The sequence below is a fragment of the Ctenopharyngodon idella genome, chromosome 8 (assembly GCF_019924925.1).
Source record: "Ctenopharyngodon idella isolate HZGC_01 chromosome 8, HZGC01, whole genome shotgun sequence".
Lineage (NCBI taxonomy): Eukaryota > Metazoa > Chordata > Actinopteri > Cypriniformes > Xenocyprididae > Ctenopharyngodon > Ctenopharyngodon idella.
The window spans coordinates 30,152,414-30,177,576 of NC_067227.1; the positions used below are offsets into that span (position 1 = coordinate 30,152,414).

Consider the following 25,163-nt stretch of genomic DNA (forward strand, 5'->3'; position numbering starts at 1 on the left):
ATCATGTGCAATCAAGCAGTGATTTTGTCAAATTGTGCAAAAATACAACATGGCATAGCTATGAAAAAAAATTCAAACTATAAAATGTATGGTATTTGGGTGTAAACTAGTAATCTATTCCAGATTGCAGAGCATGGCTGATGAGTGAATGGAATGTGATGGTAGTTTTTTATTTTTTATTTAACAAGATAAACAAAATATACATTCATAATTATAAATAAATAAGCCAGGCACACCAATAAAATTGGGGAAAACAATGAACAGAGGGATCTTTTCATTCATCTTTCAAAAATCTAGTCTCCTATCATCCCAGCAAATTGGCAGGCCTGTTTACTATTCATTTATTATCAAAAATTGTTACAAAGATAATAAAGTTTAAATACAGAAATATAGTATTGTCTTCATACACTTACAGTTACGGATAAAGAATTTACCCAACATGACCATTACATTAACAAAAATAGTCTGCCTTTTTGTTGTACAACCACATTCCAAATACAATATGGTTTGTAGAAAAAGTAGACAGTTTCCAACCAATACAACTCTCAAAAATAAAGGTTCTTCACTGGCATCTGTGGTTCCATTAAGAACCTTTATCATCTATGGAACCTCTCCATTCCACAAAAGGTTCTTTAGAATTTTAAAATGTTCTAATATAAAAAAAACTTTTCTTTTTTTTTAATAACTGTTCAAAATGTTCTTTTAGGAACCAAAATGGTTCTTCTATTGCATCGCTGCGAAAACCCCCTTTTGAAACGTTTATTTTTAAGAGTGCAAGTCATATCTTTCCATAAAATATCTGAGTGCATAGAGTAGGGATGCGCGCGCTCTAGAGGCTGAACCACTCCGCTGCTGAATTATTGAGCGCTTGTCAAGAAGATGGCGGCTTCCTGGGCGGCATGAAAAGATGTAGAGTTAGCAATATCTACAGTGAAAGGCGCACCCAGGGTTGAATTCGTTCTCTGAGTCCTCTCTCGTGATTTTTAAATTAAGTTAACGAATCGGAACGAGTAAGTATTTTGTGCCAGGCAATGACAGAATCCGAATATTTTGCAGCTTTCTGTGACGGCTAACGGTACATCCGCCATTTTTCTTGAGGGAAGCTAAGCGAGTAGCCAGAGACGAAACAATAACTGAAGTTATTGAACTGTGCATCTCGAATAAAATGCAATTTGAAATTCTAACAGTAAATAAACATGAAACATGTAACATTTTCTCTGTTGTGCCAAATGAGTATGTAGAATTTGCAATGTTGTAATGAGCTATTTAGCATTGAAGCTAACTGGCTGCCCAATGGATCTCATTGAACATTTCAGATAGTGCTAATGCGGCTAATAGCTAACAACAGCAGCAGCCGATATACGTTCTTCTTTTTAGTTTTATCAGCGCTGATTTGTAGCAAGAAAATGAGTATTTTAAAAGTATTATGGTGTATTAATTTATAAATATACATATGCATTTGGATCATTAAAAAGCACTAAGCTTTTTTTTCCAGAGGGGTGGATTGTTTGGTTTGTTTATCAAGATGGCGGCACCCAGACAAGAGAGGCATGAATAATCCACAGATCACATAAACTTACGCTATTAACCTCTATCAGCATTTATTTGATAGCGCACTTTAAATGCGTAATTTTTTTGGACCTTTAACCAATTTAAATTTTACCCGCGGTGATTAATTGACTTAGTATTATGTTATAATATGATTTCCGTAATATTAACTTTAATATTTTGTTTGGATCGCCGCCCGTTCTTTATTTTTTAATTCATTTTTGGGGTAATTTTTTTTTTTTTGGTCGCCCATTTAATATTATTATTCTTATTATTTACATTTTTTTTAATTATTATCATTATTTTCCATCCCGTTTCTATTTACTAGCTTGTATTTTGGATTAAAAAAAAACAAATTTTAAAATTCACCACCTATTTTATTTATTATTTTTGTTTTTTCCATCGCCCATTTCTATTCACTAGCTTGTATGTTAGGTTTTTTTTTTTTTACTATTTATTTTTATTTTTTCCACCGCCCATTTCTATTCACCAGCTCCTATGTGTTAGAATTTTTTCGCCGCCCATTTTTGTTCACTAGCTTGTATGTGTTAGCTTAGCCGCTTAGCAGCTAACTAGGCGCTCGTGCTGGTAGCGTTTAGCTAGCCTTTGCAAGATGGCGGCATACACATCCTCATTGCGCTTTTCTTTTTCTCCTAGAGACATTTAACCTAAACATGCTTTTTAGTTTACTATACAGAGATTTAAGGAAAAAATGCACAGGAGCCCACCTGCATGTGATGTTGTGTATTTTTAGTTACTTTCCTATATTTCTCCGGGAATTCGCGTTTGTTCAGCCGCCGGCGTCTGTCTATTTATTTTCTTCTCGTGATGAAAAGCGTCTTTTGCCGCTAAAATGGCGGTTCGCGCAGATTTGAGCGGCTAACATGCTAACCGGCCAACATTCTTCACACGCTATACTTTTGGTTTCCGAAGCGCACAAACACTAATATTTGTTATAACGGGGTTTTTGTAGTACATTTTGGGCAGCATTTGGCCAAAAAAAACCTTGTGGAAGTCGAATACGTTTTAGTGACCTAGTTAGCTCGCGCGAGGCTACCTTGTACTAGCGGGCTAATCCAGTTAGCACAGAGATTTTGACACACGAATGCTGTTGAGATCCGAACTAAAATCAGCGCTGTGCGTGGGATTTGTGTTTCGCTAGAGAAGTGGACATGGCTTCTTCAGGCACCTCGGTTCTGCAGCCGCGCTGGAAGAGGGTTTTGGGCTGGTCTGGCCCGGTTCCTCGCCCGAGACACGGACACCGAGCTGTGGCCATTAAAGAGCTGATGGTGGTGTTCGGCGGAGGGAATGAAGGCATTGTGGATGAGCTGCACGTCTATAATACAGGTGAGAATATTATTATTTTGTAATAAGGCGGTTATTTTGCACGTACTTGCGTTTTATTTCAGTAGCATTTAGCTCGCTATGTTATTAGCCCGATTTGGTCCGTTCTGCTGTCTCTCTTGGTGGTCAGATGTGCTGTTTTGGTTTTTACAAACGCTGTTTGACAGCTACAATTTGTTGCATTTATGCAGCTTACACAGCTCCTTTTTATATTTGTTTAGCAGTTTCTGGACTAATTGTTTATATATACATTATTAGCCCAGGTGCATTAGCGCAGTTAGCGGCTAGACCAAATCTGCATAAGTGATCAGCTACCTAAGCTAACTAGCCATAAAGAATGCACAAAGATATTACACTTGATTGTGTAATTCAAAACTCGCACCATAAAGTGGTGTTTGCACTAACATTAGCGCACTTAATTTCAGTGCATCGTCTGCAGAATATGATGTTGCATTTATGCACACTGTGGAATTGATCTGTGTTGTGTTCAGATGTTTGTGTGTTAAAGTGTCGGCTATCCAGCTAACGCTACAGCACTAGCCAAGCACTGAAACTGGCACGCCAGGAAAAATGCAAAGATAAATGGCGGGTTAAAGGAACGCCGCCTACGTCATCACAACACACATGCCCCGCCCACAATATTTCCGCATTTCCATGTAAATATTCTGGAATGAATGAAAGAGTTTGTAATTCACAGAATTTCGGATGTGGATACTTTTATTGAGTTTTAAGTAATGTTGCAAAATTTTGGTAAGGTCTGGGGAATGATATAAAACTGTAAGGAGTAGATGCACTCCAAAAGCATTGTTTTACATTGAAAATATATATGCTATATGTTGTTAAGTGATGATTAGTAAGATGGTGATATTAAGACGCCCTACATTTGCGTGTTGCTCATAGGTCATTGTTTTCTTCTGGAAGCTGTTTATAGCTATGCAGAACCAGTATTATTCATTGAGATACTATTATAGTAAAGTAATTGTTTTTTTTTTGTTTTGTTTTTTTGTCATTTATTAATCTTTTACATCAAGTTAAATTAAATGAATATGAGGAAAAAATGTTGCCTTGACAATGAGCTGAATTCATATATATTTCTTTTTTTTTTTTTTCTTCCCCCAAGTAACAAAAGGGTTTTAGTTAAAGGATTAGTTCACTTCAGAATGAAAATTTCCTGATAATTTACTCACCCCCATGTCATCCAAGATGTTTGTCTTTCTTTCTTCAGTCGTAAAGAAATTATGGTTTTTGAGGAAAACATTCCAGGATTTTTCTCCATATAGTAGACTTCACCGGGGTACAACGAGTTGAAGGTCCAAATGTCAGTTTCAATGCAGCTTCAAAGGACTCTACATGATCCCAGTCGAGGAATAAGGGTCTAATCTAGAGAAACATTTGGCCATTTTCTAAAAAAATAAGTGTTTTTACTTTTTAACCACAAATGCTTGTCTTGCTCTGTGATGCGCCACGCATTACGTAATCACGTTGGAAAGGTCATGCGTGACGTAGGGGTTTTTTTTTTAGAAAATGACTGATCATTTTGCTAGATTATCTGGATCATCTAGATCATCTGGGATTGAGTAAAAGTCCTTTGAAGCTGCTCTGAAACTGACATTTGGACCTTCAACCGGTTGGTAACTGTTGAAGTCCACTATATGGAGAAAAATCCTGGAATGTTTTCCTCAAAAACCTTAATTTCTTTTCGACTCAAGAAAGAAAGACATAAACATCTTGGATGACATGGGGGTGATTAAATTATCAGGAAATTTTAATTCTGAAGTGAACTAATCCTTTAGCTTTTGTTACCATGTGCAGAACAGAATGAAAGAACATGATGCATTGCAACACTCCACTGAAAGAACTTTATTCATCAAAACCACAATGACGCAACTATATGTTTCTCAACAGCCACCAATCAGTGGTTTATTCCTGCTGTCCGGGGTGACATTCCTCCTGGCTGCGCTGCATATGGATTTGTGTGTGACGGCACCAGACTCCTTGTGTTCGGGGGCATGGTTGAGTACGGAAAATACAGCAACGATCTTTATGAACTACAGGTAAGCCTTTCAGCACCATCTTTAAATCTCAAAGATTGAGCTTAAAAGAGGAGGCTGTTTTTTTTGTTACTGCTTTCTCATAGCATCAGCCCTATCGTTTGTAATAATTCATTTCTGTCCAATACTTCAAACAGGCCAGTAGATGGGAGTGGAAACGTTTGAAGCCCAAAGCCCCCAAAAATGGCCCGCCACCATGTCCTCGCCTGGGCCACAGCTTTTCTCTAGTTGGAAACAAATGTTACTTGTTTGGTGGACTGGCAAATGACAGTGAAGATCCCAAAAACAATATTCCCAGGTAAAAGATGGAGCCAAACTAATTCATGAATGTTTTAGCAGCAGATCCATAATTTAATTGTTTATCCATTTTTACACCAGATACCTGAATGACCTCTACACACTCGAGCTACGCCCGGGGTCAAACGTAGCAGGCTGGGACATCCCCATTACATACGGCGTGCTTCCCCCTCCTCGTGAGAGCCACACTGCTGTTGTCTACACAGAGAAAACGTCCAAAAAGTCTCGTCTCATCATCTACGGCGGCATGAGTGGTTGCCGTCTTGGAGACCTCTGGACTTTAGACATAGGTGAGAGAAAGTATTCATAGTTTTCAGTCACTTAACTGAAACAGAGGCCTAGAAGGCAAAATATCCATAGAACTGAAAGAAATTATGGTTTTTGAGGAAAACATTCCAGGATTTTTCTCTATATAGTGGACTTCAAAGTTTAACAAGTTTCAGTGCAGCTTCAAAGGGCTCTACACGATCCCAGACGAGGAATAAGGGTCTGATCTAATAAAACGATTGGTCATTTTCTAAAAAAAAAAAAAAAAAAAAAACGTTTTAACCACAAATGCTCGTCTTGCACTGCTCTGCGATGCGCCATGCATTACATAATGACGTTGAAAAGGTCATGCGTGATGTAGGCGGAAATAGGGCGGTAGGGCGAAAAACTCCGACTTCAAAATCGTCAGACATCGCTGTTTTACCTTTTTTTGTAAAGGCCGTTTGATTTAGTCTTTGCACGTTTGCTTTATAGACACTTGCTCGGTACTTCTGCCTATGTCATGTGTGAACTTTCCAACGTGATTACGTAATGCGTGGCGCATCGCAGAGCAGTGCAAGACGAGCATTTGTGGTTAAAAAGTATCTAATTTTTATTTATATATTTTTTTCGAAAATGACTGATCGTTTCTCTAGATAAGACCCTTATTCCTCGTCTGGGATCGTGTAGAGCCCTTTGAAGCTGCACTAAAACTGCAATTTGGACCTTCAACCCGTTGTACCCTGTTGAAGTCCACTATATGGAGAAAAATCCTGAAATGTTTTCTTTAGAAACATTTCTTTCTTCAGTCAAAAAGAAATTAAGACATAAACATCTTGGATGACATGGGGGTGAGTAAATTATCGGGACATTTTAATTCTGAAGTGAACTAATCCTTTGACGAGAATCTGCACGTTGCGTTTATATTCTGGGTTCATCTGCTCCAGAAGAGCATTCCTATAAGGGTTTGATATCAAGTGAAAGCTATGAATTGGCTTAAAATATTTTTTGAAGAAAAGCCCATGCCATAGCATTATATAACATACGTGAACTCTGTACAATGACCTCGCTCTGTTTTGCAGATACTTTAACCTGGAACAAACCTGCCATAAGTGGTGCAGCACCTTTGCCCCGCAGTCTCCACTCTGCCACCACTATAACCAACAAGTAAGTTATAACTTTCTCATGCTTGTTTTAAACATTAACTGTCTTCAAGATTGGAAATGATTGAGAAACCAGTACTGCATTTTGGGTGCAGAATTAAAGTTGACATCGAATCATAAATGACTTTCAGAGTAGGCTTACTGCGGTAGTCTGTGTTACACGGTGTTCGGCCATACACCGATTACATTATCTGCCCACCATGGCACCGCCCTCACTGTCGTTTAGCTTTTTTTTATAGAAATAAAAACCATTTAGTTCAGTTGGACAATGGATGCTACAAATATAAACTGAAAGCGTCTGCTCTGCTCCATACAGCACAAGCTGCAGAGTCGCAGCGCAGTGCAGCAGGAGTCAGATTTCACTTATCACGTGACGAGAGTAAGGAGAGATGACTGACAGGACGATGGCAGAGGATTTGGTGCGCAACAGATCCTGAGAGTCATTGACAAATATCTTATCTTGTAAAATGTGGGGTCAGTACCGCCGCTTCCTATACACAGAGTATGCGTGACTGCGAATTCGAAAGTGAAAAACGAGAGCACATTCAAAAGTGATTTCAATATCCCGCATATTGATATCCCTGATGTCTGCCAATTATGATAGTGGCTCCCCCCTCCCCTCGTTTAGTCTCTTAAAGTAAACTGAGTATGAAAAAGTATTATTGCGTTTGTAATTCATAATAGAAAAGTAAGTGCTACACAGTGCTCAGATAGCGTTGGCATTCAGCATTTAAATCATTTAAAGTCTTTGAATAGTTAATATTTTATTCAATGAACCTTGCAAATGATCGACTTTATTATATTGAATGTTGGCGTCTGCAGTGGCCGTAAAAATATATAATAATAATAATAATAATATTGGTTGACCACTAAAACGCATGTTTGTCTTAATTATCTTGCGTTTAAATGTAAAAACTTGCTTATCTCTAAAACACATTTCCTTTTTGGAAGTGAATAAAATTAAGTACCTCCCCACGGTTTTTTTTTAATTTTTTTACGTCACAGAAGTAAAATGTGTTGTGAATGCCTTTCCATGTTGACTTCTGTAGTGGACTAGTTGGTGTGGACTTGACTAATGTTGGTCTCATGTGTTTGTAGGATGTTTGTGTTTGGTGGATGGGTCCCTCTGGTTATGGATGATGTCAAAGTAGCCACACACGAGAAGGAATGGAAGTGCACTAACACGTTGGCCTGCTTAAATCTAGGTATGTTTAAGGTGCAGTAAGCAAATTCTGAGAAACACTGTTTATATTTGAAATCGACAAACAAACAAACACACACACACACCCCTCCCTTCATTACTCCGCCCCCAAAATAACAAGCATGCTATGCAACACAGGCAACCGCTAAAGCCGTCTTTGGCTCCGCATCGTCAGTCTCCTCTGACTGCGCACTCTCCTCTCCAAACAGACGAGGTGTTTAAACTAAACGTGCTCGCTGTTGTACTGTTCTTTTAAATGACAGGGGGTGACTCTGAGTAATTGTCCTCTAACCCATCACGAAGCAGTGGTGAGAAGTAAGGTACACACTTGACTGTTTGTTTTTATTACACTTCACTAAACCCATGCTACAAAAGAACCAAAGAATCATGTAAAACCCAGTAAACCTTGAGATTATTACTTGTGACATTAGAACAAAATAGATATGAGAACATGTATAAAACTAAATTAAACAACAATATCTTAAATATTTTCTAATTTCATTAAACATTTTCATTTAATTTCATGAACATTTCCATTAAACATGGACCTTTATTTTCATTAAAAATACTTATTTCTGCTATTGTAGGCTCGTTTTATAAACGTAAGCAATTAATTTAGATGAGCGCAAACTAGGTGCTGGTAAGATGCAAGTACAGACATACCTGCTCGACCAGAATAGCCTCAAAGTCGTGCATCTTCTGAAGAGGAGCCATGCGTAAAGTTAGAAAAAAATGTGCACACCGCCACGTAAAATGGGGTCTTGCTAGGGTTGCCAACTGTCCCGTATTAGCCGAGACGTCCCGTATATTGGGCCCTAAGTTATTTGTCCTTTACGTGACCTCCCTTGTCCCGTTTATTGACTGCTACACTGATCTAACGGCCACTTAATTACTTACATGTATTTCAGGAGAAGTGGAGGCTTGACGTTTTAAATCCGACACGATTCTCTGAATTGCGGCGCAAACTAACATGGCGGCGCCCATCGCGCGTTATAGATCAGCTAACATGATCATTATAAAGGTTTTTAAATGTCAAAACACATTCACTTACACATATTTGAGAATCGGAAGATCAGATATGTGATGACAGCTAACAAGTTTGTAAATATTTTGAATAGGAAAGGAAAAAGCAATACATCTGCAATACAAATAATAGGTACGTTTCAACTTATTGAAACGTTCTAAAATAACGGTCGCCTTAAAAAAAAACTCACTCTGGGGGGGCGGCTAGAATATTTTAAACGTACATGTGAAAAGGTTAATATTTTGGCTTTCTTCTTCATTTCTTTGTCTTCAGAAAAAATATGAACAAAATAAAAAATTTGAGCCAGGAAAGTTTCTGAAATTTGGTTGATTTGACAAGGAATGATCCAAATGTATTTATGTCTGGGAATCTTTACATCTTTCATACACACTTAACTGCAGATAGTGAAATGACATGCACTGTGTGGTACAGTACAAACCTTTTGAGTGTGTGCCTTTATAAAGAACCACGATTGTTCCTTATTTTCCTTTCCTAAAGTTGGCAGCCATAGGTCTAGCGCACTCAATGCGCACGACTGCCCAGCTGGTGCAGCAGAAAACTCGCACAAGTGTGGATGAATCAGCTGTGATTTAGAAACAACAACAGCTTGGTTCTATTTCTATGAAACATAGCAAGAAACAATGTTACTCACGTATAGAGCAGAAACAACTGAAACCTCAGAATTTTCAGGCCTTAAGTCCCGCTCTCTAAGGGCCTGTTTACACCTGATCATCTCATGTGTTTCTACTGATCGAATAGCTGTCTGATTTGTTAAATCGGTTCCATTTACACTTGGCCACATAAGTGTGTCTCCCCAAAATGAATGTAAGTCCAATCTTTAAGTCCTGTGCTATATGCAAATTTTCATGTTAAAGTTCATGTCAGCGAAAGTGAACACATGCTGCAATTTATCAGCTAACTTCAAGATCAAAGACTGCAATAGGAGAAAGAGCAGCATCAGCACTGCTAGTAGCTGATGCAGTAGCCCTGTCATATCTGACTATAACATGTCATATAGCCTATAACATGCTCTCTCACATTTATTTTTTAACAATTTAGGAGGAGTAAAGTGGTTTCAGCAACCAGATGCATTTATACTTGTCCAGTTTCATATGGAATGTGTCTCAGACCACATCTTAAAGTGGTTTGAGTGATCGAATTTAAATCTGTCTCAAAGCGTTTCGGAGGGCATTTATACCTGGTCTTTTCACGATCCAATAGCTATCCGATTAGAAAAAAAAGTGTGCAGTGACCAGGTGTAAACAGGCCCTAACATATCTCTAGCACTGCAAAGCTTTTCTAATATTAATGTGGATCCTAGTTCTTGCCTGATTGTAACCTTTCTTCCAATTATTTTCTTCTGACCTTTTCCTCTTTGGTAATATCTCAGCTATCTCAATTTGTACAGTCTTTCTACAAATCTCCCACTTGCTCACTCTCTCTCCTCCCCCATCATAAGTGGATACACCCCCATTGTTGACTGGCTACAAGAATGTTTTGGTGCTCTGTTTTTTTTTCTTCTCCTATTTACACAGCCAGGACTATGTGCAAACACTTCTTTTTGTCAGCACACACAAAACAGACATCTAGTAAATATTCACAAAATTGTTTGTTTAGGTGTTGACGCTTACTGCACCTTTAAAAACACCTCAATTTTATTGAGAGGCCTAAACTGAGCAAAATATGCAATTTGGTGTAGCAGTATAGCAGACTACTTACATAATGCATATAAATATCAGCTCAATAGCTTCCAATAACATGTCTTAGTAAAATTTATATTTAAATGTTTAGTTTTATGATCAAAGCTCTGTAGATTTTATTGTGGGGGTCAAAACAATGAAATGCAATACAGTGATGATTGAGAGATGTACAAATAAATGTTCCTCAAAAGCCTGATGTATCATATTTGATACTTAGATTTTAACATGATTTTTCATAATAATCAAGTAAACCTAAGTTTACTTAAGCAAAAAGGCATGTGTACCAAGATGTGAAGGTGGATGTTTTTAGAGTTTACTAAAAGGCCTTTTACTTGCTGAGAAATGAAGTATTAGGGCTGTCAAATTAAAATTAAAATTTCAAAAATTAATTGAATTTAAAATAAAAATCCAAAAATGGTGCATTCCAATTTTAGGTGTGCGTCAGGCAGCCTTATCACGAGATGGCATGATGATGTAAGAGTTGCACAAGATGTCATGAAGATGTAAGAGTCGTTGTCACGTTTTAATGTTTCTGTTGGCCTATCCAGTTGATCCCACTAGATGCAGAGCTACCGCGTCGTTCATTCAAAACATTGCAGAAATAGAGAAGCTCAATGAGGAGAAGATCTTGGTTAAGTCAAAACCGTAACCAAACCATCACACAGAACTCATTTTCTGCCCGGCTTTTCCATTGTTTTCAATGTAAACATGTTAAAAGAGAACTGTCTCTGATTCCTTAAAATGCTGCCTCTGATCATAGTTCATTAGGTTTCAGAACAGGGCTTATATGTTTTACCACTGCTGATCTTGACCTTTATTTCCTTCAGACTCGATGTCTTGGGAGACTATCCTGATGGACACTCTTGAGGATAATATCCCAAGGGCCAGAGCTGGACACTGCTCTGTGGCTATTAACAATAGGCTGTACGTCTGGAGTGGAAGGGACGGCTACCGCAAAGCCTGGAACAACCAAGTTTGCTGCAAAGATCTGTGGTATTTGGAGACAGGTGAGTTGAGCTGATACCTCAGTGTAGAAGATGATTTATTACACTTATAGTATTACATTGGGTTGGGAGAAAAAAAATCCATTCTCAGATGCATCGCAATTTTCATTTCAATGATTTTGATTCTATTCTGAAAACTTAACTTAGTTTTGTAAAAATAATGATTCAAATTAATTAAAAAAAAAAAATTAAAATACTGTTTTGTTTAGTTGTCTGTTCAGAATCGTGGGAGAATTGTGATCTCTATTTTGAACAAATGTAAATCGTGTAATTCTCAATTTATCCAGAATTTATCCAGGTGACTTGACTACTTAAGTTATATTTAGTTAATTAATAGTTCTTAACATAGTTGTTTTGATTTGATTAATTTAAAAAGTAATTGAACAAAAATGCACACATTTAATGTTCAATATTTTTTTTTTTTTTTTTTTTTTTAAGATCTATAATCATTTTAGAATCAGAATCTGATCATGAGTTGCCTAATGATTCCCACCCCCAGTATTACCATCTCAGACAACATTTAAAATGCATAATCTTGTCTTTTGCTATCAGATCGTCCTCAGCCCCCATCACGTGTGCAGCTGGTCCGTGCCAACACTAACTCTCTGGAGGTGAGCTGGGGGGCAGTGCCTACCGCTGACACTTACCTGCTGCAGCTGCAGAAATACGACATCCCTGCTGCAACTGCTGCCACATCGCCAACGGTCAACCCCACCCCATCTTTACCCGTCAACTCGCCTAAGAGTCCGGTGCCCGCCACTGCTGCTCCTGCAGCTCAGAGCATGCCTCTCTCTGGGGTCACACTGGTGCCACAAGTCCCTTCTCCCACCACCGCCATGCCAACCAGCCCACTTGCAGCCTCACCTCGTGGACCAGGTACAATTAACTTCATGAATATCTTTTTGCAATTTGCAGACTAATTGTGACATTACCAACCCCAACATATTCTTTTCATTCCCAGCTATTCTCAAAGTGGCAGCGCCTCATTCAACCCCCGGGACGTCAGTTGTTACTGTGCGTCAGGCCACTCCTGGAGGAAAATCCCCAGTCACGGTTACATCACTTCCTGCAGGCGTCCGCATGGTTGTCCCCGCACAGAGCACCCAGGGGACGGTATGATCAGCATCAATATAAATCTTAAATTAGGGCTGCACGATTAGTCAAGATAAAACGTAATTCACAATATGGTTTAATGTGTTTATCTATATTAACACTGACACTAATTATTATTACTATAATAGTTATTAATTTAATTTATTATACATTTTATTTATAGTCAAATTTATATAAAATTATATCTTTTTGGCTAAGTTGTGCAGCCCTATAAACAAGCACAGCAAATCTGGAGAATAAAAAAAACTATTTATTGTCAGAAAAATTACAACCCCCCATCCCCCCAGAGCCTTGTCTTCAATTTCAGAATCCAGTGTTAAATTTGCATTTAAACCCTTTGTAACACTTTTTCTGTCTGTAGCCAATTGGCAGCAGCCCTCAGATGAGTGGCATGGCTGCTTTGGCTGCAGCTGCAGCCGCCACACAGAAGATCCCGCCCTCTTCTGCGACCACTGTGCTAAATGTTCCAGCCGGAGCCACCATCATGAAAACGGTCAACGTTACTCCTGGATCCACAACTCTGCCTGCTACTGTCAAAGTAGCTTCACCTGTAATGGTAAGTGTCATCTCGAGTAACCAAATCTTTAAATAAACAATATAAACCATAAGTCTCCAACCCTGGAGGCCCACTGTCCTGCAAAGTTTATATCCAATCTGATGTTGTACTTTGGATAAAAACATCTGAGTTCTAAAATGATAAAACGTAAATAGAATAAACTTCCCTTTCTGGCATCCTTCCGGACATGAATCATCCTGATTATATTCTTCCTGTCTTGTAGCTGTTCGTGATTTAATGTGTGTTTGTTCCTGCTTCCATTCCAGGTTACTAATCCTGCGACCCGAATGCTGAAAACAGCTGCAGCACAGGTCGGCACTTCCGCCATCTCTACTCCCAACACCCCGACTCGGCCGATCATAACTGTGCACAAATCAGGCACAGTAACTGTAGCCCAGCAGGCCCAGGTCGTCACCACCATGGTCGGAGGAGTCACCAAAACTATAACCCTTGTTAAGAGCCCCATCACAATGGGTAGCAGCGGTGCTCTGGTAAGAACAACAACATATCTGATTTTCTATGCTTAAAAGTAGAGCTGTTTGTTGGAGCTGCCAATGTGGAAATTGGTCGTTTCCCGATACGACCCCCCTCTCTCACCCACTTTACTTCCTGTCCTCTCTCCAACTGATAATCACAGAAGTTTTAGCCAAATTGTGCAGCTGTGTTTATCAAATTATAATCACCATTTTTTTTTTATCAGAAAAATCACAATTACAATTTATTTCCCCTGAAATCACACAGCCCTAGTGTTTTGACTATATGAATCCAGACTCAGTATTTTTATTTGGTTATACTCCAGTAATAACCCTTTACTGTTCTCAGATCTCCAGCCTTGGGAAAATGATGTCTGTTGTCCAGACCAAACCAGTACAAACGTCTGCGGTCACCGGGCAGGCTGGAGGCAGTCCTGTCACTCTAATACAAGTCAGTAGTGCTGCTCATTTTAAGCACATGCATGTCTTGCCTGATCTTATATGTTCTTAAAACAAATTGTGTTGTCAATTTTCTATAATGTTATTTATGCTTGTCGCCAACTTTTTCTTAGACAAAGACTCCTCTGCCTGCTGGTACCATTCTGAAACTGGTCACATCTGCTGATGGCAAGCCCACCACAATCATTACAACTACCCAAGCAGGAGGGACTGGCACCAAACCTACTATCCTGGGCATCAGTAGTGTCTCTCCAACTACCACCAACAAACCAGGCACCACCATTATTAAAACCATTCCCATGTCGGCTTTACAACAAGGAGCAACAGGTCTGTTTCACATCAGACTGTTCATCTCATATGTAATTGTACATTTGAAGAAATTTTAGTTAAATTGTCTCAGTTATAAACAACATGAGGTTGTGAGGCTTAACTCAAAATGCATCTAACATCTGTTTTTTTACGCATCGTTGCAAGCTCACATGATTTCCTGTTGTGATATCCGTCTCGATGCTAGGTGTGACTAGCAGTACTGGCATCAAGTCCCCCATCACAATTATCACCACTAAGGTTGTTACTCCTGGCACGGGTACTCCGGGGAAGATCATAACAGCTGTGCCTAAGCTGACAGCAGGTGCAGGACAACAGGGGCTCACACAGGTGAGGCCAATTTGATCTCTGATACCACAGTCAAAGCATAAAAATGAATTGTTTTATGCACATTTTAAGCTCATATAGATTTAATTTAATATTTTGAGTGGTCCCTGAATATTTTATTTGCTCTCAGGTGGTCCTGAAGGGGGCGCCAGGACAGCCCGGCACTATCCTACGCACTTTGCCTATGGGCGGAGTGCGTCTGGTTTCACCAGGCACTGTGTCTGCCGGCAAACCAACAGTTACTACACTGGTAGTCAAGGGCACCACGGGTATGAATATTCAAGCTGTAAACTTTCTCTGTGGTGTAGTTGTATACAAATTACAGAGAAATTATTTTTCATATCATTAATGACCTGTCTTAATTTAGGAGTCACAACTCTGGGTACAGTAACTGGTACAGTATCAACTAGTGCGGCAGGGGCCAATGTGGCAAGCGCTAATGCCAGCCTAGCTACTCCTGTCACCACACTTGCCTCTATCGCCACATTGTCCAGCCAGGTGATCAATCCCACGGCCATCACTGTATCTGCTGCCCAGACCAGCCTCGCCACCGCTACAATACAAGTGAGTCATTGTAACATTTATAAATATTCTAAAATAACTGTTGTTCTTTTGACCTTTCAATTAATCAAAAAAATCATGAAAAAATGTATCATGGTTTCCACAAAAATATTAAGCATATTCTGCTTTGCCATCACAGGAATAAATTTAGTTTTAAAATATATTAAAATAGATACTGCTGTATAAAATTGTAATGTTTACTGTATTTATGATCAAATAAATGCAGCCTTGGTGAGCATTATAAACCCCTTTAAAAATTTAATAAATCTTACCAACCCCATTCTTTTGAATGGTAGTGCATAATAACAATAATTATAATTTGTTACCTATTTTTAAAACTTGTGTATATTTTATTTTTGTATTTATGTAAATTGTTGTTATTAAACAAAACATTTATGATAAAATGATTTTTTTTTTTTATTATTCATTCATCCAATTAATGGGAATTCTCATTTCTTAATTTTTATTTTTCCTCTTAGTCTGCACCCCAGCCTACTCAAGTAACCCTGATCACGACTCCAAGTGGTGCTGAAGCCCAGCCTGCACAGGATCTTCCTGTCTCCATCCTGGCCTCTCCCACCTCAGAGCAGCCCTCCACCACTGGTGCTGATGCTGGTGACGGCTCTGGCGACGCTGGTACCACTGTGACACTGGTCTGCTCCAACCCACCATGTGAGACCCATGAGACTGGAACAACCAACACGGCTACAACGGCTTCTGCCAAAATGGGCACCGGACAGGTTTGTTCCAACCCTCCATGTGAGATGCATGTAACAGGCACCACCAACACAGCAACCACCGCCTCTGCGAACATGGGCAGAGCACAACAGGTCTGCACCAACCCACCCTCAGAGACACATGATACTGGCACCACCAACACAGCCACTACTGCCAGCTGCAACATGGGCTCTAAAGAGATGGGCACCGTGAACAGCAAGACAGGGGCTTCTTCGCCGGCTACATCCTCAGCTTCTGGTTCAGAAGCAGCAACACCCGTCACAGAGAGCGGTGCTGGATCTGGCTCCATGCGGCCGGAGAATCTCCGCACGGGTACCACCAACACCTCCACTACTGCCCGCTCCAACATGGGCTCTGACCAGACGGGAACGGTGCAGAGCTCCAACAAGAGCCAAGCTGCCATCTCCTCTACTCTGATGCCTGTTTGCTCCAGCCCTTCTGGGGAAACGCCCGAGACGGACACCACAAAAGCTTCAGCTGAGTCCGGTGACGTCCAGCAGGTCTGTTCAAATCCACCCTGTGAGACGCACGAAACGGGCACGACCAATACTGCTACGCAGTCAAGCTCCAGTATGGGAAGTGGGCAAACCAATGTTGTGCAGAGGGTGTGCTCCAATCCACCTTGTGAAACACACGAAACGGGCACCACCAACACGCCGACCCAGGCCTCATCAACTATGGGTGCAGGACAGAGTGGCACTGTACAGAGGGTGTGTTCCAATCCTCCCTGTGAAACACACGAAACGGGCACCACCAACACACCGACCCAGGCCTCATCTACTATGGGTGCAGGACAGAGTGGCACCGTGCAAACAGTGTGTTCCAATCCTCCCTGTGAAACTCATGAAACGGGCACCACCAACACACCGACCCAGGCCTCATCTACTATGGGTGCAGGACAGAATGGCACTGTGCAGAGGGTGTGTTCCAACCCTCCCTGTGAAACTCATGAAACAGGCACTACCAACACGCCAACCCAGTCCTCGTCTTCTATTGGTGCTGGACAGAACGGCACCGTGCAGATGGTGTGTTCCAATCCACCCTGTGAAACACATGAGACGGGCACCACCAACACAGCCACCACCGCTACAAGCAGCTTAGAAACTGGAGAAGGAACAGGTATTTATCTATACAACACTTGAAGATTATTGTTTTATTGTAAATATGAACCTGATAATTTTTAATGTTGTTGTTAAAGTATGTTATTAAATAGAAATGTGGTATTATTATTATTATTATTATGTATGTACTATACTATGAAGTCTCTTCTCTAAAGAAATATGCAACTAATGGTAGGGCTGCACAGTTAATCAAAATAAAACCGAACTAGCGATTTGGCTTAGTACAATTATGAAATTATAGTATATTAGTAATTATAGTATTCTATACAGTGATAAAGGCTATGTCGAGTAGCATTGCGTTATAAATATACTTTATTATTATGAAATTAGCCGAGAAGGCTTGAAGAACTCAGATAAACCATAATTGTCTTCATGCTTAATCAGTCAAAGCGTTTCAATCTTGTTATTCAGCTACAGCAATAGCTGGATGCCTTTGTCCATATTAAGGATTTCCTGGAATGTCATAAGTTTGGCTATATTACTTGTATGATGCATATTTGGAGTTTCTGGTTGAGGGCGACCTCCGGCTTCCAGTATGAATGAAACAGATGTGTTTAGCTCTCAGTAATGCTCAGTCAGTCTTATTCTGGGTAAAAATAGGAAAGATAATACTTCTTTCTAAAAAAAAATTGAAGTAAACATGATAATACATATGTTTTTCTTAACCAGAAAAATTGCAATTAGACTCTTTCCCCAAATCATGCAGCACTTAACTAAAGGTATATATATTTTTTTAAGTGTTTTTATTTTTTTTATTCCCTACTAGCATCACCAAGCTGATTAATCAGACCTTAACAGCTATTAATATGAGAGCTTTATTTTATCTGTATAACACTTAAATTTTTTTATATTTATTATTAAATATATTAGTAGTAGTAGTAGTAGTAGTAGTATGAGTATTTTTCTTTTTATTTGCTTTTAGAAAGCAAAGGCATCACATTTTTTTCAGCTCCATGGGCAGATTTTTTTCTTATGTTTTATGTATTGTACTGCAAAGTCTCTCTTCTACGAAGTTTATGTAACCAAAGGCATTTTTATTTTAGCCAGGCATTTAAAGCTGTTAACATTTCTCCCCTAATTTGCATGCTGTCAAGAGTCTAAATAGATTATTCGTCTTTTCTACTGTACATTAAAATGTTTTGATACTTAATTTACTTATAATCCTCAATTGCCGCTCTAGTGTGAACACTTGAAAAAGAAAACATGCTAGATTTACAGTATAGATTTATAATATTGGTCATCGTATTATAAAGCAGTTATCAGCATTAATTATTATTGTCTATCGATGTCAAGAGTTTGAGTGCACCACTGGTAATTATGCTCGTCTGTGTTTGTCCTTTAAGCCCAGCAGGGCGGTGATGGACAGAGTGACAGCGGCACCAGCTCAGAACCCACATCATCTACAGAACCAGCCAATCCCACAACACAAAGCAGAGCCATCACCACAGTAACACAGGCCACGCCCACTCCAGGACCATCAGTACCGGTATGAACACGACTCTAATCTGATCGGCTGGCTTTATGCAATTTCCTGGGCCTGACGCACATTTATATTCCACTTTGCTCTCAAGGTTACCTCAGATACTATTAAAGATGGAGCATAAAAGCTGCTTAGTCATTTTACATAGTCAGACAGCACTTCACTGTCTAATTGGGCACATTTCAGCTAGAAAAAGCTGCAGTGCAGGACAGATAGGAATTTTTGTCGTCCTTGATCTCTGATTGTCTTCTCACTCAATGTAGGAGATCTCGTCTATGGCCGGATCTGTGGTAGTGGCTGAGGTCCCGGGAGAGGCGGAGGCCATGGAGCAGACCAGCGCAGAGGCCGTAGCTGCGGGAGAAGAGCCCATGCAGACCGAGTGTCAGGGAGAGCTGGGTGAAGAGGGAGCCATCAGGGTCGTTGCCATAGATGAAAGTGCAGCGGGTGATGAGGGCACCATGCTACAGGTTCATGTTGCCATGGAAGCACAGCCAGGTCAAGGAGATCAGGCTGAGGTAAGAAAGAACTTTTTGTAATCGTATGGTTTGGAGATAAATATATATGATGTGAATTGATATTGTGAAACCACACTTTTATGATGCTTTTTTTTTTTTTTACTCTGATTACAATGTTAGTCATTGTTTCTTTGACCAAAACAAGTGTAATTCAGTTATTCAATACTTTTTTCCACCTTTTTTGAACCTTTGAATTCAATATACTATTTTTTGATAGGAGCTTTTGCATTGCAAACCTTGTTTATACCTTGTTTATTTGAATTTTTAGTTTAAAAACCATGTTTTTCATGATATAGCTATATATATGTTGGTATATACACTACTGTTCAAAAGTTTGCATTTGGTAAGATTTTTTTTTAATGTTTTAGAAAGAGGTCTCTTATGCTCACCAAGGCTGCATTTATTTGATCAAAAATACAGTAAAAACAGTACTATTGTGAAACATTATTACAATTTAAAATAGCTGTTTTCTATTTGAATATATATATTAAAATATAATTTATTCCTGTGATGCAAAGCTGAATTTTCAGCATCATTACTCCAGTCTTCAGTGTCACATGATCTTTCAGAAATCATTCTAATATGATGATTTGCAGTATGTTTTTACTGTTTTTGTGCCAAGTAATATTTTTATGGAAACCGTGATAGATTTTTTCAGGATTCTTTGATGAAAGAAAGTCAAAGCACCATTTATTTAAAACAGAAATCTTTTCTGACATTATAAATGTCTTTACTGTCACTTTTGTTCAGTTTAATGCGTCCACACTGAATAAAATCTTACTAAACATAAACAAATGTGCAAATAATAAACAATTCCTTGTTCTCATTGTACAGCAGATGGAGGCCGGTGTGGAGGCTGCAGAAGCGATGAGTCTAGCTGCTCAAGACTCAGAAGCGCTCGCTCTGCCCCAGGAGCTGATGTCTGCAGAAGGACAGCAAACCACCCTCATGGTGACTGGACTGACCCCAGAGGAGCTGGCTGTGACGGCAGCGGCTGAGGCTGCAGCACAGGCTGCGGCTACAGAAGAAGCGCAGGCCCTCGCCATCCAGGCTGTCCTACAGGCGGCTCAGCAGGCTGTGCTCAGTAAGTGTGTGACACACTGCCATATGCTTAACGTTATGATGGATGCAGTAGAATTCTCAGCTTGACCTTCTGTTTCAGGTGAGGGAGACGGAGGTCAGGACGGGCAGCAATCCACCACCATCCCTATAGTTTTGACCCAGCAGGAACTCGCTGCTCTAGTTCAGCAACAGCAGCAGCTCCAGGAGGCGCAGGCGGCCGCAGCCCAGCAGTTAAGCGCTGAAGCAGCTGCAGCTGCGCTGCCCACCGAAGGCTTGGCACCAGCAGACAGCCTCAACGACCCAGCATCTGAAAGCAATGGCCATGAGATGGCAACCGCTGTTACGAGAGCCGTGGCCTGTCTTCTTCCACGCACTACTGCGGAGAGTAAGAAATCTTTTTTTAAACAATTGTTTTTGATTGCACAAACAAACAAAAAATAGTTTATTTGAGCAAGTTGTTGTTCTTCCCAATAATTTGGTGTCAGAAGATGCATTTAAGATGCTTTATGATTTTGGTGCATGCTAAAAAATGTCCCTCTTTTGTTACAGCTCTAGCCCCATCAAGTACTTTTGCACCATCTCAGCCGATTATGGTCGCCAGCCCTGCCAAGATGCAAGCAGCAACTGCTTTAGCTGAGGTGGCCAATGGGATTGAATCAGCAGCTGGGGTGAGTTCACAAGTGATGCTTGATGATTACTGCACCGACATCTATTTCAGACGATTGTTCAACCAGTTGTTTTTATTGTAGAAGCAAGGAGCGCCTCCAGCAGTCGTGAAGCCACCAGTGAAGAAAGAGAATCAGTGGTTTGATGTTGGAATCATTAAGGTCACAAACACGGTTGTCACTCACTATTACGTGCCAGCTGACGATTCAGCGGTTACTGATGTAAGTAATTTTCAAGATGCCATTAATTTTGTTTTGCAGCAATTCAAGTAATCCACTTTACTTGGTTTAAATCCATGATGACTGATTTACAGATATATCGTCAAGGTCGTTAAGTTTTTTTTTGTTTGTTTGTTTAGCCGACAAGAGTCTAAAACTGGACTTTAATTTTGACAGAGCTGAGAGCTTCATTTGTTTATGGTCTTTGTTTAACAGCTAATATGTCTAATAATAGAAAGACAAAATCTACAATATTTTTTCATATAACCACAACATTCATCAGATTATTAGATGTCTTTAACATCTAATAAAGTCATTACACATGTCATAATCACTGTGTACTGTATGTAAAATTAGTGTTGTTGGATCTTTATTTGAGGAAATGATTCCCAGCGTGCTCAAATGTACCAGATTACTGAGAGCACTGTTGATTACACTTCATTTGTGGAAAAAAAAAAGTAATAAGATTGACTACTTTTTTTTTAAAATTGATCAAGTTTAAATAATTTTCAAATAGGTTATTTCTTATTTTGTAACGATTGTATAAACTTGTGAATATAAAAGTCTATTCTTAGCTTATCCCAGTATCTTGAACTGAATAAATATAAAGAGCAAAATAAATCTAAATTATACACGTGTTATTGACTTTTAAATGAAATAGTGATCAAGGTGACCAATATACACAACATCACACTAAGATATCGACAGTGGCCTTTAAAAATTTATATCAGACAACCACTAATCCTCTTGACATTGCAGGATGATTCTGGCGCAATCCCAGACTACAGCCGGATGAAGAAGATCGAGCTGTCTCCAGGCACTGCATACAAGTTCCGCGTGGCCGGTATCAACGCGTGCGGCCGTGGAACATTCTCTGAGGTCTCTGCGTTTAAGACCTGCTTACCTGGCTTCCCTGGAGCACCGTGTGCCATCAAAATCAGCAAGGTTGGTCACTGCAAATGGCTTGCGTTTGATCTACATGTGGGTTTGTCTTGGTGACCTAACAAAAAGAATAAAAACAATGCCTGATGATGACCTCATGACCGAAACATTGTATTAAAATAAGATTTACAAGCTATAGCAGTGTGCATGATTCATCTGTTTTTGTTACATTATTTGCTTCTATTTATTCCTACGCACCTGCTTATAGGATTTATAAGGAGATGCGGTGGCATTTCATTTATATTTTATCTTGGTGACTGAAATTTTTCCTCTCTCTTCAGAGCCCTGATGGTGCCCACCTGACCTGGGAGCCTCCATCAGTGACATCAGGGAAGATCATTGAGTATTCAGTGTATCTGGCCATCCAGAGCTCGCAGACAGTCGAAGCGAAAGCATCCACTCCGGCTCAGCTTGCCTTTATGCGGGTGTACTGTGGGCCCAACCCATCCTGCCTAGTGCAGTCGTCTAGTCTCTCCAACGCCCACATCGATTACACCACCAAACCCGCCATCATCTTCCGCATTGCCGCCCGCAATGAGAAGGGCTACGGCCCCGCCACGCAAGTCAGGTGGCTACAAGGTGAGAAAATGTTTTGTTGACACTTTTCACAGACTGTGATGACTTGTTTCCACAGTTAACATCGTAAATCTAGCGAAGTTTTAATTTAAATTTAAATTTGTAGAAAATTTTATGAACGTTTACAACAAAATACTTTGTTACATTACCTTGGCATTTAATTGAAACTAAATCTGTTTCTAATACAATGGCTGACGAAGTGACAGCAAATTTGACATCTTTTTCTCTTTTCTGACCAATGTAATTAACCTCTAGATAGGGTTTTTTTTTGTTTGTTTTTTTTCTCTCTTGGAAATCAGAAACTATTGTGGATTTTTTTTTTTTTTTTTTTTTTTTTTTTTCTTTCTCTTGCAAATGGGAACAAAAAATTGTTTAGTTCACCACTATAGAAGTTTACCCAACTATGACAACAACTAAGAACCCCGAAAATGTGAAAAGGGTCTATTAAACGCATCTTTAAGCTGTGGAATGTATTTTACAATTATTTTTCTTCAAATATTGTTTGCAGAAACCAATAAAGATGGCTCTGCAGCTAAACCTGCAGCAAAGAGGCCGGTCTCGTCACCTGATATGTGAGTTTGTTGCCATTACACCTTTCAAAATGAACAATGCAAGCCTGTCGTATACCAAACCTGATGCGATTTATTGAAACGGAACGTTTCTTTTCCCTTTGCAGGAAAGGTGCTGGTCCAAAGAAGGCCAGATCTGACCAGTGAGAGCTCACCGTGACCCCTGACTCCGCCCTCTTTATGAGCTCCACTTCCTGCTGAATGACCTTCCTGCTTCCACTTCTCACACCATTCCATCCTCTGCAACGAAACGGAAGGAAACTGCAGCCAAAAAAAAAAGGAAAACCATTTGTTTCCATTTTTGAGAAATCTGCTCCCATCACTGGACATTTTGGTGCCATGGACGCCTTATTTCCAACTGTATTTTAAAAAAAAAAACCATAAATGTTCCTCCTCAAAAGCACATGCATTTGCTTTTCCTGACAATTTTGTGTAAAGAGATTCCAATGGCAGCGTTCAGTCTCGTTATAACTGTATTATCAGATACTCAATCTTTGTTTTCCTCCCTTGATATTCATTTATTTTTAAGCTTATTTCAATACAAGCAATAGATAAGCAGAAAAATAACTTTGCTCTTGTCAGTTTGTTGATGTTTTCATTATTTGGGCAAGTCTGTATATTTCAAACGTGTGCTTAAAGGAGACGGATAAACGGAGGAGGGAGTGTGGACGACAAAACGGCGCAGGGGAAACGCATCAAAATTAAATGAAAACGAACAGCACTTGGTGATGCTTGTGAGGGAAAAGACTCGGTTCATTCAGAGAATCTGTAATTATTCATTCACTTCGAGTTCAGTAGCCTGTTTTGCATCACTGTGTTCATACATTTGCTGTGAGGGACAATTGAGGACCGCAACGCTGAAGACTAAAAGGACTTCAATCCATGTAGATGAAAAGCATACTACTTTTGCATTGCGTCAACAAGATCTTGTATAAAGACAGACGAAAAAATTCCCAAAATAGTAAATGGTGATACGGGAGTTCTTTGTGTGTGGTTTATTTTTGTAATTTTTTTTAAAAAGGTCTTTCTTTATTGTGTGCTTCAGGGCGCAGTTTTAAACCTCACACCTCTCCTCAACATGTTAACTGCTCATTCCTGCAGTCTCCATGCTTGAGGATTTGACATGCGGCGGCTTGTCTAAAGGCCACAGTGTTTCACATCCCGTGTTCATGAATGATTGCATCTTTATTTTGGGAATTGTAGTGTAAAATATATGTATTTGTTCTGGACAATGACCCACTTTTGGCAACTTTGAGGCTTCCTCAACCCTTTTTTTCCCCTCTCAACATTTTATTCTTTGGCATTTATAGTATCCTGCTGCAGAAAAAAAATGTTTTTTCCCCCCTCCTGTCACTAGTCTACATTTCCTGTAAATTTGCTTTTCTGAATCTTACATTTCTTTTATATGCTTGGTTTTGTGAGTTGATGAATACGAATTGGGATTCTTCTCAAGCTGTGCAGAAAAAGTTTGAACCATTTTCATTCTCTGCGGACTGTTTGGACTTTCGGAGATAATGTTTAGGGATGCAGGCTTGTGTAAATGCTAAATAGGTGGAAATTAAGGAGAGGTTTTGATGGGTATGTCTCTTTTTTTTTTTTTTTTTTTTTTTTTTTTTTTCTTTTGAATGGAAGTTGGAAACAGTTTGTTCCTGTTTCTAGTGGTTGGAAAACGTTGCAGATGGATTGTTGGCTTAGCCAGAGTTTGAACTCCGTTGTAAATTAGTTCTTTCACGTAGCAAGACGTAAAATGAAAAACTCTTTGCCTTTTTTATATAATTATCTGTAACAAAATGTTTTTACATGTTGTCATCTATTGATTGCTTTTGTGTCTTGACATATAAAAGTAATGGAATTCTGTCTCTGTGCTCATTTGTCTTGTTTT

The 25,163-nt window shown here is 39.5% G+C and overlaps 1 protein-coding gene across 2 annotated transcripts; it reads left to right on the forward strand.

The window, feature by feature from the left end:
* The first annotated feature begins 846 nt into the window (after positions 1-846).
* On the forward strand, positions 847-25,138 carry hcfc1b (host cell factor C1b). 2 transcript variants are annotated; one of them, XM_051902120.1, is made up of 28 exons: positions 847-1,010; positions 2,711-2,895; positions 4,798-4,946; positions 5,081-5,241; positions 5,322-5,530; positions 6,569-6,653; positions 7,748-7,854; positions 11,402-11,581; positions 12,131-12,454; positions 12,540-12,691; positions 13,053-13,247; positions 13,514-13,738; positions 14,070-14,171; positions 14,293-14,506; positions 14,694-14,836; positions 14,964-15,102; positions 15,201-15,397; positions 15,874-17,251; positions 18,597-18,739; positions 18,997-19,248; positions 20,083-20,332; positions 20,411-20,695; positions 20,860-20,978; positions 21,060-21,197; positions 21,954-22,139; positions 22,418-22,715; positions 23,221-23,284; positions 23,389-25,138. In XM_051902120.1, the coding sequence occupies exons 2-28, from the start codon at positions 2,721-2,723 to the stop codon at positions 23,426-23,428; spliced, it is 5,910 nt and encodes a 1,969-aa protein (XP_051758080.1). In that variant the 5' UTR covers positions 847-1,010; positions 2,711-2,720; the 3' UTR covers positions 23,429-25,138. The 2 variants fall into 2 exon arrangements, with proteins under 2 accessions (XP_051758080.1, XP_051758081.1); XM_051902121.1 differs by lacking the exons at positions 847-1,010; positions 2,711-2,895; positions 4,798-4,946; positions 5,081-5,241; positions 5,322-5,530 and adding an exon at positions 6,966-7,123.
* The last annotated feature ends 25 nt before the right edge of the window (positions 25,139-25,163 follow it).

Coding starts and splice junctions, on each gene's coding strand:
- hcfc1b (XM_051902120.1), top strand. CDS start 2,721: ATGGCTTCTTCAGGCACCTCGGTTCTGCAGCCGCGCTGGAAGAGGGTT. Junction 13,248..13,513: donor AAGTAGCTTCACCTGTAATG/GTAAGTGTCATC, acceptor CTTCCATTCCAG/GTTACTAATCCTGCGACCCG. Junction 18,740..18,996: donor CTCCAGGACCATCAGTACCG/GTATGAACACGA, acceptor CACTCAATGTAG/GAGATCTCGTCTATGGCCGG.